This window comes from Typopeltis vanoorti, chromosome 12 (genome assembly GCF_054136105.1).
Source record: "Typopeltis vanoorti isolate ZY-2024b chromosome 12, IOZ_Tvanoo_1.0, whole genome shotgun sequence".
NCBI classification, from domain to species: domain Eukaryota; kingdom Metazoa; phylum Arthropoda; class Arachnida; order Uropygi; family Thelyphonidae; genus Typopeltis; species Typopeltis vanoorti.
The window spans coordinates 19,271,912-19,287,026 of NC_143560.1; the positions used below are offsets into that span (position 1 = coordinate 19,271,912).

General features: G+C 35.6%; 1 protein-coding gene across 3 annotated transcripts in view; it reads right to left on the reverse strand.

The window, feature by feature from the left end:
* LOC150100615 (insulin-like peptide receptor) overlaps positions 1 to 15,115 on the reverse strand; it is a 782,259-nt gene that overhangs the window by 94,490 nt on the left and 672,654 nt on the right. For all 3 annotated transcript variants that reach the window (XM_090401273.1, XM_090401271.1, XM_090401272.1), the window contains exons 21-22: positions 12,482 to 12,546; positions 2,503 to 2,635 (exon numbers count right to left, since the gene is read on the reverse strand). In XM_090401273.1, coding sequence (XP_090257399.1) covers positions 2,503 to 2,635; positions 12,482 to 12,546 — 198 coding nt within the window. The remainder of the gene's footprint in view (positions 1 to 2,502; positions 2,636 to 12,481; positions 12,547 to 15,115) is intronic.

Here is a 15,115-nt window from a genome sequence, read left to right on the forward strand (position 1 = left end):
ATGTAATTACTAGGTCAAGCACTCTCTGACCCCTAGTATTTTCCATTACATTCTGTCGCAGATAGTTATCCCTTAATAACCGCATAAAATCCAATTCCTTCCTCCCGTGTGTCCTCTCCTCACTCCAATCAATGCGACCATAGTTGAAATCTCCCATAATAATCACCCTCCTTCTACTCATTTCTTTTATTTGCTTGTGCATACTGTCACCACCATCTTTTCCATCACCTGGTCTATAGCAGCACCCAATTGTATATTTAGTTCTGCTCGCCACAATCTCACACCAAATGGCCTCAAATGTGCTCTTTTCTCTATCTTGCAATTCAACTTCTATTCTCCTTGGCTGTAGCTCATCAGCTATCATCAACAATACTCCTCCCCCCATTTTATTCTCTCTGTCATTCCTGAACACACTATACCCATCACATTCAATCCCACTAGCTATATCATCTACAGTCAGCCATGTTTCACTAATACCAATAACCTGTGGTCTGGAAGTGCCAACCATGGCCAAAAACTCTTCCTTCTTGTTCCTAATACTCCTAGTATTAGTGTACATGAATTTAAGACCCCCATTAGCCCCAACCCTACCTTGATGCCTTATATTAACTATCCCACTCTGGTTTGTTGTCCTTATTTGCTCTAGCATATTATATTCATTCTTACATTCAACTGCCTCCCTAAGGACTGTATATCTACTCCCCCCCCCCTTAACAAATCTAGTTTCCCTGAATTTGCACATCCACTACATTCAGCAACACTTTCTCAAGTCTTCTTACACCATAACCATTCAAATGCAAGCCATCCATCTTATATAGATCCTTTCGCCCATCAAACTCACTCCACACGTCCACAAATTCCACACCACTCGTCATACATAACCCACGCATAAAGTCATTCGCAATTATGGCCCTACTTTTAAACATTTCACTGTCATACCATGGCAAAAGACTAATCATTCTAACTCTCTCACTCTTTTCTTTTGCTACCTCAAACAATTCATTCAGGTCTTCTATCATTTCCATTTTATCTCCTTTCAAATCATTCGTACCTGCTACAACAATCATTTCTTTCACCCTTTCCTTTTGCTCTCTAATAGACTCAGTTACATCCTTTATGGTCGCACCAGGTTGGTACGATTTTGTCAAATCCTCTACTAACACGCCTCGTATTAACGAGTCTCCATACAGCACTCTATCCTTCATTTTGTTCATGTTCACATTCATACGCCTATTTTTCCTGTCATACCTTTTATTATTGGTTGGTTCATTCAGTCGACTTTTGTTCATGCACTCTAGCTGCTGTTTTGCCCTTTCTATTGCACCATTCAACAACGCGATCTCACTCAATGCATCTATCTCATCTTTTTTATTCTCTGAGAAACCATTAATGCTCTCATAATATCGTTGAAAATTGTCTTCGTTTTCTGTCAGGAAAGCACATTAAAAATCATAAGTGTGTTAATCTCAAGCTGAGCACTTTATTTTCTGGTGAGTTACATACATAATTAATATGTAATGCTTTTTTATGTAAAAATTTTGTTTTTATAGTAATGGCCACTTTCAACCAAATCGCAAAAAGAGGGCTTTTGTGATATGGTTTAACTTTTATTAAGTTCATATTATGAACTTAATGAAAATTGCAGCATAGTGGTAAGGTCTTATTACTGACTTCTTGATAACTAAACCAGCTGAAGTATGCAATGAGAATTATACAAATTATGTCCAACAAGAGATGACGATGTCCAGCTACTCGTAAATAAAGAACATCTACGAAATGTTATTTTTGAAGACAGTGATGACGATTAAAATATGCATTTTATTTTATTTTGCTTAAAACATTTATGTATTATGTGCAATGAAGTTTACGTACAATTTGTATTTTTATAATCTTACACTATGTATTTGTTTCATACTTTATATGTTTTCTTAACTTACATGAATTACCTGAATTAATAAAAATATTTTTTTGTTGGATATGTCATTGTTTATATAATTAAAAAAAAAAAAAGATTTAAGAACATAACCCTACTTTTCCTATGTGATCTGAGTCTCGCATAACGCAATTTATATAACACGGCATTTCTGTGGAACCTAACATCCGTGTTATACGAAGGTTACATATATATATGTATATATTTTCTTTTGTTATATAAATGTGACTGTCAGACAACATGAAATGTAACTTAAAACTTGTATTGGTTAACCACTTTTCATTTACAAAGCTTCATAAAATATTATTATTATTATTACCCAAGACCCCATGGAGTCAAAGACTCATCTAGGAGACTCATCAAAGACTCATCCTTTTATCATACACACACAACTCATCATACTGTGCCTTAAACACACTCAAATTCTCTGCAGACACCACACTCTCAGGCAAGGCATTCCAATTATTCACAACTCTGCATGCAAAAAACCTTCTTCTCACTCCCCAAGTGAATATTAATTCCATTCACTACAAATACAATAAAAAATAATTTTACTTATTTATTTTTACCTCTAATCCTGGTCTGTGTGTGCGTAAATAACTTTTAAGATCACCATTAGCCATCAATTCCATTATCACTAATGTTGGGTGGCCTTTAGAAACAACTCCCAAGAGCTTTACCACATGATGGCAATCAAAACCCCTAAATTATGCAAATAACAGCAATATAATGAAACAGATATAAATTCTTAACAGTCTAGTTATTAATTAAATAAATTCTTAATTTATGATATATACATCCCAAATGCACAATTTCTGTATAATGAATAAAAAATCCATGCTGAATGATTTTGTTATGATTTACTACAAGACAGGTGTTGAAACACTAATCATGCAATTCCACCACTCAATTTGAGATCAGATATGAAAGAAATGTTAGGTAATTAAAAAAAAGAGCAAAAAAGTGAAGATGGTAAGTTAATTGCATGGAATGAGAGAAGTAAGCTGAGGTGGAGAGCTACGTTCATTTGTTAATGATTAGTGAGCATACTGAATGGAAAAAAGAAATGGCAGATACATTGAATATAGAGTGATTTTGATAGCTGAAAGGATTTGTACCTGCAGGATGAATTACATTTGAATGGGTGTGGGTGTTATATGACTGAAGAAACTGTCGATGAGTGAAAGAGTGAAGGTGAAGTCAGCAAAGAGAGCGAAAGAAATGGCATGAAGTTGGGGAAGACAACAAGAAGGCAAGAGTAGCTTTATTACAAAATAAAGTGAAAACTATAGGGATTTGGCTAAGGGATCAACTCCAGCATCTTATCTGAAATGGTCATTCCCTAAGAGTTAGCTGAACACTCATCAACTAGGTAATTAACTGTTACACATATAGATGTGCCAGAAGTATCAGGAATAAAGGTAAGGAGTTCTTAGCATTAGCAGTGAGACTAAAAATTACACTGCCAGTCATTTTTTGTGAGGAACTTCCTAACAGAACAGTTACTAACTGAGTCACTCCCAGAACTACGGAAAACAAAAGTAGAGTATGAGCAGAAATTGGCAAATCAGGTTAAGAAAAACCTTTGAGAGTTTTTTAGACATGTGGCAAGTAGAAGGAAGAATGATCATGGAAAGATGAAGTTAAGGGATGAAAGTGGTACAGTAACTGCTGCAGAAGACACTGTTGTGAATTTATAAGGATGTTTCATCCTGATCAGGGTGGAATCATGAGGAACTTAAGTGTAGAGGATATAGGAGAGGATAGCTTAATTGTGAGTGAGCAGGAGGTATTTCAGGAAATAAATAACCTTGATGTTAATAAGGTGATAGGATTTGATGACATATCACCACACATCTTAAGGGAATGTTCCAAGGAACTGGCAGTAGCATTGGCATGCCTGTTTAATAAGAGTTTTGCAACAGCACAGGTTCCAAGGGAGTGGAAGGAGGGTAAAATTGTTCCACTGCATAAAGGCGGTGATAAGGCTGTAGCTTCAAATTATAGACTGGTCTGTATATCTGGAGTTGTGGTGAAGGTGCTGGAGAGATTAGTGAGAAGTAGAATACAGAAATGGGTTGATAACAGCAGTATTCTCTGTGATTATCAGCATGGGTTTGTTAAGAGGAGATCATGTTTCACTAATTTACTTATGTACTACAACAAGGTGACAAATACCTTGGACAAGGGAGATGCATATACAGTGGTGTACTTGGATTTTGCAAAGGCTTTTAATAGACTGCCACATGACAAGCTCTTAAATAAATTGAAATAGATGGGATGGGATGGGATAACAGACTTCTGTGTTGGATCAGTGACTGGCTGTCGGATAGGTATCAGAAAGTTGTATATGTGGGTGCAATATCTCGAAAGGTCACCATTGTTCAATTTGTATGTTAATGATATTGGATTGGGTTTAACTAGTGATATCCAGCTGTTTGCAGATGATGCAAAACTGGGGAGAGTAATGCATAGTCAGGCTGATGTTAATGCCTTATAAGAGGACTTGAATAGATCATGAATGGGCAGGTAAGTGGAACTATCAGTTCAATGTTGCCAAGTGTAAGGTTTTGAGATTTGGTAAACAACAATGGGATGCAAAATATACACACGGTGGGGAAACTTTAACAGAAGTAGAGGAGACGAGAGATCCAGGAGTGATGGTGGACAAGGACCTGGAATTCAGGGCCCACATTGCACAAATTGTGAAGACATCACATATCTTCACAATAATGGCAATGATGCAGAGAATCCTGACATGCAGAAATAGAGAGGTTATGATTCCATTGTATAAGGCCTTGATCAGGCCTCATATGGATTACTGTGCAGAGATTTGGTCACCGGGTTTTCATGGTGATGAGGACAAGTTGGAAAGGATACAGAGAAGATTCACACAAAGGTAGTCAGTGGTCTTTGGAATGTGGAATACGAGGACAGATTGAGAAAATGTAAGTTGCAGAGTCTCATGAATAGGAGGAAGAGGGGGGGGGGGAGATATGATTGAGACATATAATCTGGTCAGGGGTTGTTATCAGGTAGACATGGAAGAGATTTTCATAGAGGGGAGAGGGGAGTAGAACAAGAGGCCATTGCTGGAAACTGTATAAGGAGGGTCTGAGCAAAGGAGTGAGAAGCAAGTTCTTTGCATGGAGGGTGGTTAGTGAGTGGAATGCATTGCCTGAGTGTGTTATGGATGTGGACACACTGAATCAGTTTAAGATGGGTTGGATGAGCATTGTATGCAATGGTGAGTACCTGTCATGATGAGTCTCTGACTCTATCGAGATATATATCAATAATAATAATAATAATCTTACAGGAATAGAATGAGACTGTTTAGTGTATATAGGGAGGACAGACAAGTAAGAAAGGTGAAGAAGCACTGCTAATGATTGCAGAGATGGTAATAGTAAGAGTAATAAAGACAATAGTTTGAGACTATTTGGTGCACATGGTAGAGATTCTCATTTTCCTCTTTGAGTTTTATGCAGAGCGTCCTGTCACAGCCAAACAACTTGGCTCCTTTGAAATCTAATTAATGCCCTGAAGATAGGGCAGCTAATCCTATCTGCACAGTATGTATGAATGCTATCAGTTGCATGTTTGTTCTTCTGGCCAGCCTGCCTGTTTTGCAGGATGAAAAACCTGAGATTCTGGGAGGTAAAACTTTGCCTACCATTCTGTATGACACAGTTAACACCATCCCTGATAACTATTCATCACGTCTAGACAGGATTCAAATCCAGACCTTTAAAAAAAAAATTAAAAGAAAACCATCATCAAACCAAATGAGATATGGGGTTTAAGGTAGAGATTAACAAATAGGGCAAAAATTATTATTATTATTATTATTACGGGCGACTCCAAGGAGTCCTTAGACTCATCGAGGGCCCTAAACATCATGTCCATCACAACTATTTGACATTCACACAATATCTATCATACTTTGTCTTGAACTTGTTCACTGTCATATCAACCACAACAGACTCAGGTAGCTTATTCCACTCATTCACCACTCTAAAAGTAAAAAACCCAGCTCTAACACCCTTACTAACCACACTCTTGCTCAGCTTCCATGGATGTCCCCTAGTCCTCCCACCACCAGTCCTGTTCTCAAAAAATACATAGTCTTATTACTGCAGAGACATAGAGATTAACAAAAAGAGATATAAGCAGAATATAAATAATGGAAATAAAAGTTGTAAGTCAGTGTAACAAAAACAAGGAAAGACAGAATAAGAAATGTGGACATAAATAATATTTTGAAATTAGAAATATTGAAGAAATGCTTATGAACTCTTGCTTGAAATAATTTTGGCATATAATGAAAATTAATTTACAAAGAATACCAAGAAAAACATATGAAATGAAAACTGAGGGGCAAAGACCAAGAGGAAGACAATGGAAAAGGCAGATAGACTACATAAGAACAATGTTTATAAAGAAAGAATATGAGAGAATAGAAAAAATGGAGAGCTCTGATCTACATGACCTGATAGTTTTTATTGGAGCAGTTGTTGATAAAGATGATTAAATGAATACAAAATTAATTTATTTTGTATTCAAAAATCCTTCTAAAATATGCAGATAATTTTCTAACAGCACTAACACAACAGTAAAATCTTCCTTATGTGCTAAATGTAAAAATTATATCCATAATATTCCATCACCAGTTTACTTTAAAAAAATCTCTTCTGGATAGAAGTCAGTAGCACTGAGTTGTGAGATCACCACTCTGCTTATCAGAGACCTGAAATGGATTGAAAATCCATTTCTGAAACTCTTTTCTGAATTCCACCCAGGTTAACCTATCCGTGGCATACAGGTATGCGAAGATTATATCAATACATGATGTGACATGCTTATGTGATACTGTCACTGTCCAATGGGATAGCTTCATCAATATACACTGATTACATAACTACACAGAATTACAACTCTGAGCATCATTTCTGGTTTTAATGCAATGTGATGCACAATGTGACTCATTGCTGCTGTCTTACTGTAAGACTAAAAAACAAAACAATAAGCAGCCTTTAAGTAATGCTTTGCTAAGTCAAGATGATGACTTATATGCATCTCTAAAGGTAACCTCACCTCACCTCACAGAATTTTATTTTTATTTTTATTTTTATTTTTATTTTTGTAGTATAAAGAGATACCGAATAAATGAATGTATGATATGCTACATGATGTTATCCATCCATAAAATTAGTAAGTTTATACTTCGATTATATGTTTCTTCCACTCGTTGTGTGTTATTAAAATTTTAATATGGTATCCCTGGCAATGCCTCTGAGAAGGGGGGGGGGGGAGACAAAATACTGAAATGATTAAACCTGTTTAATTATTTCTCTGTGTTATATTCATTCCATTAAATTTAATTATGAGTGTAAGTTCATAATTACATTTAATGTAATAAAATATTCATTACTTCAGTTATACATTAATTATCTTAGAGGTTGTGAAGTAATCTACTATATACAATGGGGCAAAATAATTATTTATTTAAGAAATAGTACCTTATATGGCAGGTAATACCTGCCTTATAAGGAAGAAGCAGATATGTCCCTAGAATCACTGTGCACTGGTAATGTAAAAACATATTTTTTTTTGAAACAGTCATGCAGACTGCACATTATATGTGTGTATGTTAGCTCTGATAGTTGTCTGAATTCTATTAACTGCAAGTGGTATTAAACTACTATACTTAAAATGAAGTACACAACACCGATCCTCGATGTACTGCCAGATAATAATCCTATTTTCTATTATTTCAAAAAAGAAAAAAAAATATAAAAATTAAGGGCAAAATAATTAAGAGAATGAAGTCTTTGTATTTTCAACTACCATACAGAAAACAGTCTAATAAATTCAAAATAGATTAATTAAAAGAAGCACAAGAATTTCATTACAAGACTTTAGACCAACAAAAATCCAAGTCTGATTAGACCCAAATTAAGTTAGCTGCTTGAACATAATAATAATAATAAAATAACTCTAATGTGCTTATCACAAAGTACAAATTTAGTTCATTTGACTGCATCAAAACTTCTAATAAAGATTTAAGAAAACATTTCTCTTTTTCTTCATCATCATCATCATCATCATCAAATTCCTGCCATGTACCCTCAAGGGGTGTACAGGATATGACAGTACTACATGAAAAAATTACATCATTACTAACTTCCTATCTACAATTTTCCTCCAAATCAGTCTGTTACTTATCAAGACTCCAACATTATCAGATCTTATATTTCTATCGTCTAAGGCACTTTGTACCATATCAATCCACCTATATCTTGGTCTTCCTCTGGGTCGTTTTCCTGCCAACCTGGCAGAGAACACTTGTTTTGCTAATCTTTCCACTCCCATTCTATTTAAGTGACCATACCACCTGAGATTAGCTCTGCTAACGCATTCCTGGATGCTGACAATGTCAAGTTCTTTCCTAATATCCTCATTTTTAATATGATATTGCCATTGATGCCATCTGTTCACGCCTCTAATCTTTCTCAGGACTCTCGTATCTGCGGTCTCTAGTCTTTGGTCAAGTGTTTTACTTCTGACCCAGCTCTCAGATCCATAAGTTAAAACTGGTTTGAACACTGTCTTGTATACAGCTAATTTAGTGTTCCGACTAATTTCTTTCTTATTCCATATGAATTTATTCAATTGACTTCCCACCATACCAGCTTTGTTGATTCTGTTGTCTACTCTTTTTCTTTAAAAATCAAAATTATTATCTTTTCTTATGAATCATCATCTTCTCTTATGAATTTATCCTTGACTACATCACAACCTTGAAAACAATTAAAACTGACTCATGCTGATGTCTAAAGGAAAAACACATAACTAGAGATCCACAGTGGAAGTACATCTATCATCTATTACATCACTACCCCTCCCAACTGTATGGGAGAGGGTGGTGATGCAATGATGTTCAAAACCTTAGAGCTAGAACCATTTGATTTGATCATACTAGTTTCTCCACTAAAATCAATCACATCTCGAGCACATTTTTTTGCCAATGGCTTCTCCTTCCCGAAACCAGATTATTATTATTATTACTGTTGGAGACCAGTTGGAGACTCACTGTTGGAGACCCAATCTATCCACACAATCTATCATACTTCTCCTTGAACCCATCCATTAACAGACATTCACAACTCTCCAAGCAAAAAATAAGATACTATTATCCACTCAGGAAAGATCCTTTTATATCATCCTCATGTCTGAAATATCCCTTGCTCCTGCAAGGGATATTTTAACTTCCTTTGGTCAAACTGGAAGAATAGATGTGTCCATCATATATATACAGCCATTCTGGAGTAGCAACCATGTATTGATACAGACCACAGAACCAATGGATGAAAACCTCTCTTGTATACAGAAGCAGATATAAATCAGAGACCATTTCTAGAATCCACCACAGTATTATAACGTTCTTCAAATCATAAAAAGTTTGGCTGTTTCACTTTACCAAAAATCTGGGAGATTATTATATTGACACCTTCAGCAAAATTCTATCATTACACATGTAGGATTCCACTTAGTCTGTGTTGTGTCTGACTTTCTGCTGGTGTGCCTGGATGCATGTGCTTATAGCATTTCTTTGGGTCATGAAGATACCTTGGTGATCAATACTGACATAATAATTTCAATCTTTAAATCTAATCTTTAAAGGTACCTGTGGCATGACTATAAACAATAAATTACACGATAACCACAGTAATTAACATTAATGAAATGAAAACACAGATATTTTGTACTGAAAATAACAGTACATCAGTGTGTAGAAACAAGCAAATCAAAGGAATGGGAATACAAAGTACATACAGCAGTCAGTGGTTTACCAATTAAAAACTGTTGTTGCATGCTAGAAATTAATATTAATAAATAATATTAAAAACTATTTTTGATGGTTACATAAGATAAGAATCTCCCAAACTTTTGGGAGAGAGAGAGAGACAATCATTCTGATTCAGATTTGGCTGATGTAAAAGGGCTTTGCAACTTTCTTTGAAAAGGAGTTCATATTTAAACCTGCTTCTATGGAGAAGAACGAGCTTCATCCCACTGGATACTGTGTTTAGTGTCAATACCATGTTGTGCCAGACCAGACTTTTGAGGTTTCATGTAATCGATATAATATTGATGTTCATTAATTTTTTTTTTTTCCCCCACAGAACAGCCTGTTTGCCCAAAGTATGTTAGATTACATTCACACAGTATCTAGGTAAATGCCAGCTAATGATAGAGGTGCCAGTTTATCTTTTGTAGATGGCAACAAATGAGAAATTTTGTCGATAGGAAAATACAGGAAAACCTTGCTTAGCACGATCAATTAATCTACCAATTAATGCGTGCTAAGCAAAATCACGTTAAGCTAATGCAATAAACAATAGAAATAATTATAATTCATCAATCAGTTAGCATAAATTTGGGAAAAAAAATAAAGCATAAGCTATATTAGAGAATAAAATCATCAAAGTTAATAAAAATCATTTGCTTAAATTTTTATTTAATGTCTAAACATTTGATTGAGCTACTTTTTTACAAAAAAAAAAAAAAAATTAAGTAAAAATGTTTGAATTGTGTTCGACTTTTTCATCTTTTCATGCAATTTGTGATAGCTGGCAATCGCTTTCAAGATTTCAGCAGACATTAAAGCTTCGTTCCATATCAGGATCAACATCAATCAAAATTTCCTTAGCATACTCAATGCGATTGAAAACTTTCTCAAGTTCTATTGCAGTTAGCTTCTTAGTCATAACATTCTCTTCTTGTTTGCACTTGTCTTCTTCTTCTTCATATGCATGCTGTCCTTTAAGTTGAAGGAGATCATTATCACTCAACTGTTCTGAATAGGAATCGAGCAAGTTTCTCACCTCTTTATTATCCAGTTCATTAAATCTAAGTTCTTTTCCAATTGTGCTGATTTCTTCAAAATGTTAGATATTGAATTTTGCGCATGATAAACTAGCATAGGCTTGAGTTTAATACATTCGCTGCCAACTACGAGTATACTCGTAGTTGGTAAACCAGCTACATAAGCCAGCTACGAGTATACTCGTATGATGCTTACCGCCAGGAATGAGATTACTGTACTGACCTTGAAGAAGTGAAAATGCTTGGCTTGTGGAGCTAGCATCAAACTGTGTATTCTCATAGATGGTATATGCTCTGTACAAGCCAACTACGAGTATACTCATATCACGCGTACCGCCGGCAACGAGATTACCGTACTGACCTTGAAGAAGTGAAATTGCTCGGCGTACAAGAACAGACTATGACGAAGTAGCGTGGCAGCGAACGTGTTAAAGTCGCCTTCTGCACTGCCTCCTAATAAGAGCATAAGACGATCTTTAGATACTTTGTATTCTGACCAAGATGCTTCAGTTTTAGATAGGAAAGTTTTTGTTGATATATTCTTCTAAAAGAGACCAATTTTGTCGACATTGAATATTTGCCAATCGTCATAATCACCCGCCAATCGTCATAATCACCCTCCTGAATTATCTTGCAATTCTTCATGAAAGTTGGCTGAGGAATCTTTATCAGAACTAGCAGATTCCTAGTTATTCGTATGTTATGCAGACCAGTTCGATTTTTAAAATGGTCAAACTATCTTAAACTCACAGTAAAGCTTTCACATTCCTCTTGAAATTTGATCTCTTTCAATGAGGTAAAAATATAGAGAGCTTTTGTCTGAATATTCCCTGTACTAAGAGGTATTCTTTTTTTTTTTTGGTTAGAATCCTCAATCCAGAGCGATAGAAGGTGCTCCATCTCAATCATTAAATGGCTTCTATTTGGGATGATCTGTATGCTTAAAGAAGCAGTAGCAACTTTTTCTTGTTCCTTGTATTCTTTGCTCTTATTTAATATAATCCAAACTGTAGATGCGCTGTATCCCAGGTCTCACACAATCATTGCATTATTAGTTCAAACTTTCATGTCTCTTAATGACTTCCAGTTTTTCCACTGGAACACAGTTTTTCCACGCAGATTGTCAAAAAAATTTTGCTTAATGTAAAAAATCGCGTTACCTGATTAATCACGCATATCGAATTCGCATTAAGTGGGGTTTTCCTGTATGTGGGAATGAGATGATACTTCAAAATTCTACCAGCCGGTTCCGAGATGCCAGAAATATAAGAGATTGGAACCTGCAGTCTGTTGAAAAATCCTGAAGAGTCAAAACATAGGAGTCGATTATCTGCTGGGTTTGATTAGAATTGTAACCATTAAATTCCGTTAATGTTTTGATAAAGAAGTTCTTGTGGTAAGTTTGAGGGAGAGGAGTACACCTTACGTGCTCTATTAATTAAAGATTTGATAACACCAATTTTTTTGAGATGAGCAGACTTTTGATGAATGTATCTGCCAATGAAGGTAGGTGTTTGATAAACACTGGTTGATAAATTACCAGAGACTGCATGCATAAGAAGGAAGATTATGATAAACATAATTTATCTATTGCATTCTATGTATGTATTCTAAAGACAATGAATTCTGCTTGCAATCATATACAACAGTACTTACTTCATAACTGAGGCTTCTTGCAAAAATTCTATTCTTTCTCTTAAAGATGCACTCTCATTTACTGTCTAAACAAAATAAAAAATTAAAATTATTAAGAATATTAAACAAACTAGTTTTGTTTATTATTATATATAGGACAGAAAAAAATCAAAAAAGTAAATCTGGTTTTTACCTATTCACATTTTTATTTTTAAAATAAAAATGTGAATTCCACCATAAAAGGTTATAAATGTATAGTACATTAATGTTAGTATCATGGATGCATTAAGGGTTATATTATCTGGAATTCCTGTGCTAGAGATTGATCATGACCTTATTCAAATAAGATCTTCAATAATAGTATAGTGGTGCTGATGGTGGTTGTGGTCTCACAGTGGGTAATGAAATAGACAAATACCATATGAGTATTGGGATTCACTGAAGCAACGGCCTGCTGAAGAGTATATATACTATCCCTTTAAATAATTAGGCTGGCATTATAGATATGAATAAAAAAAATTATGCATTTATGAAAGAAGTAAGAATGATTCCTCATCCACTTTTCCAAGCCCTGGTACAACAGAAAGTGTATCAAAGCAGTCAAAGAAAAAAATTCAACTTACTGCAGGTGACTCACATTGAGAGATCTTCATACTACCCAACCTATACCAAAGCACACAGCAAATGCAGAATAGTCATCAGCAAATTATTATTATTATTATTATTTGTGGATTTGTCTCTTAAGAAGGGGTATATATGGAACTACAGGTTAGGCAATTATAACAAGCTTCGGAGTGAGCTTGCAGCAGTCCCATGGCAGAACATATTGCAGGGGAAAGATGTTAGCAGTGCATGGGATAAAATCAGCGAGCATTTGAGGGAGGCAATATCAGATTGTGTCCCCATGGTCAGGAAGACAAACAAGGTAGGTGTTAGATGGATGAGTAGTATCAAGCTTGATCTGCAAAAAAAAAGAAAATGTTATGGAGAATTTACAAGGAGAAAGGTGAACAGTACACCCATGAGTAGTACAAGGCTCAACCTAGGGAGATTACCAGCATAGTAAAAAAAGCTAAATCAGATTATGAGATGACCTTAGCCAAGGAGATCAAGAGTAATCCCAAAGAGTTCTTCTGCTATGTGGCAAGCAAAAGGAAGAATGACTTTGGAAGGATAACTTTAGTGGATGCTCATGGTATTGAGGTGACCAATTCAGATGTAATAGTAGTGTTACTGAGCGATCTTTTCAAAAGTCTATCACCCAAATGAGGATATTTCTGTACCTGTAGCAATAACTAATGTGAGAATTGAATTTAAGAAATCAGAGGTACTTAGTATATTGCAAAATTTAAACGCAAACACTGCTGTAGGTTTAGATGGAATATCAGCTCAGCTGTTGCGTGAATGTGCAAAGGAATTGTCAACACCTCTTACTTGGTTATTTAACTTAGGTTTGAAGTCTGGTATGGTCCCTAGAGAGTGGAAGGAAGGCAAAGTAGTTCCTTTGCATAAAGATGGCTCTAAAACTGCGGTAGTTAATTACAGATCAATCACCATCTCAGGGAGTGGTGGTAAAAGTATTGGAAAAGTTGGTTAAAGACAAAATTCAATAATGGGTGGATCAGGATATGATACTCTATAGGGGCCAACATGGTTTTGTTAAAGGGTAGATCCTGCCTTAGCAATTTATTAGCTTTTTATAATAGAATGACATCCGGGTTGGACAAAGGAACTGGCTACACAGTGGTACTTCTGGATTTTGCTAAGGCTTTTGACAGGATGCCCCATGGAATATTGTTGCGCAAATTGGAGTAGATAGGGATGGATGCTAAACTGGTGATATGGATAGGAGAATGGCACAGGGAGAGATACTAGAAGGTGGTGTATAGAGAAGCAGAGTCCGGAATGATGCAGGTGACCAGTGGTGTGACTCAGGGCTCTGTGCTTGGGTCATTGTTGTTTAATTTGTAGATAAATGATATAGGAAATGGCTTAAAGGGAAATATTCAGTTGTTTGCTGATGATGCAAAGTTGGGTAGCGCAATAAAAAATCAAGCTAATGTTGAGAGTTTGCAGGATGATTTAAATAAGCTGGCAAAAATGGGCAAAAGGTAATGGATGTCGGTTCAATGTGGAAAAGTGTAAAGTTATGCGTTTTGGGATTAAAAGATTACCAGCGATGTACTACATTGATGGAATGGTACTCCAAGAGATTGATGAGGCTAGGGATTTAGGGATGTTGGTAGATAGAGAGATGAAGTTCAGGGGACATATTGCTAAGGTGTCCATGATTGCACATAGGATTACTTGGTTATTGAGGAACACACTAACATCCAGAGATAAAGAGGTTATTATTTCCCTTTATAAAGCGTTGATACATCCACATTTGGATTACTGTGCTCATGTCTGGTCACCTGGATTCCTTGGAGACAAGGAGGTTGTGGAGAGAGTTCAGAGGAGAGTAACTAAGTTGGTGAGTGATGTAAAAAATGCTTCCTACATTGATAGATTGTGAATTGCAGAGGTTGATTGATAGGTGGAGAAGAGAAGATATGATAGAAACATTTAAATTACTAAAAGGCTTTTATAAGATTGATGCAGGGGAAATGTTTCAGCTGTGTGATAGTGATGGAAGAACATGAGGTCACTCCTGGA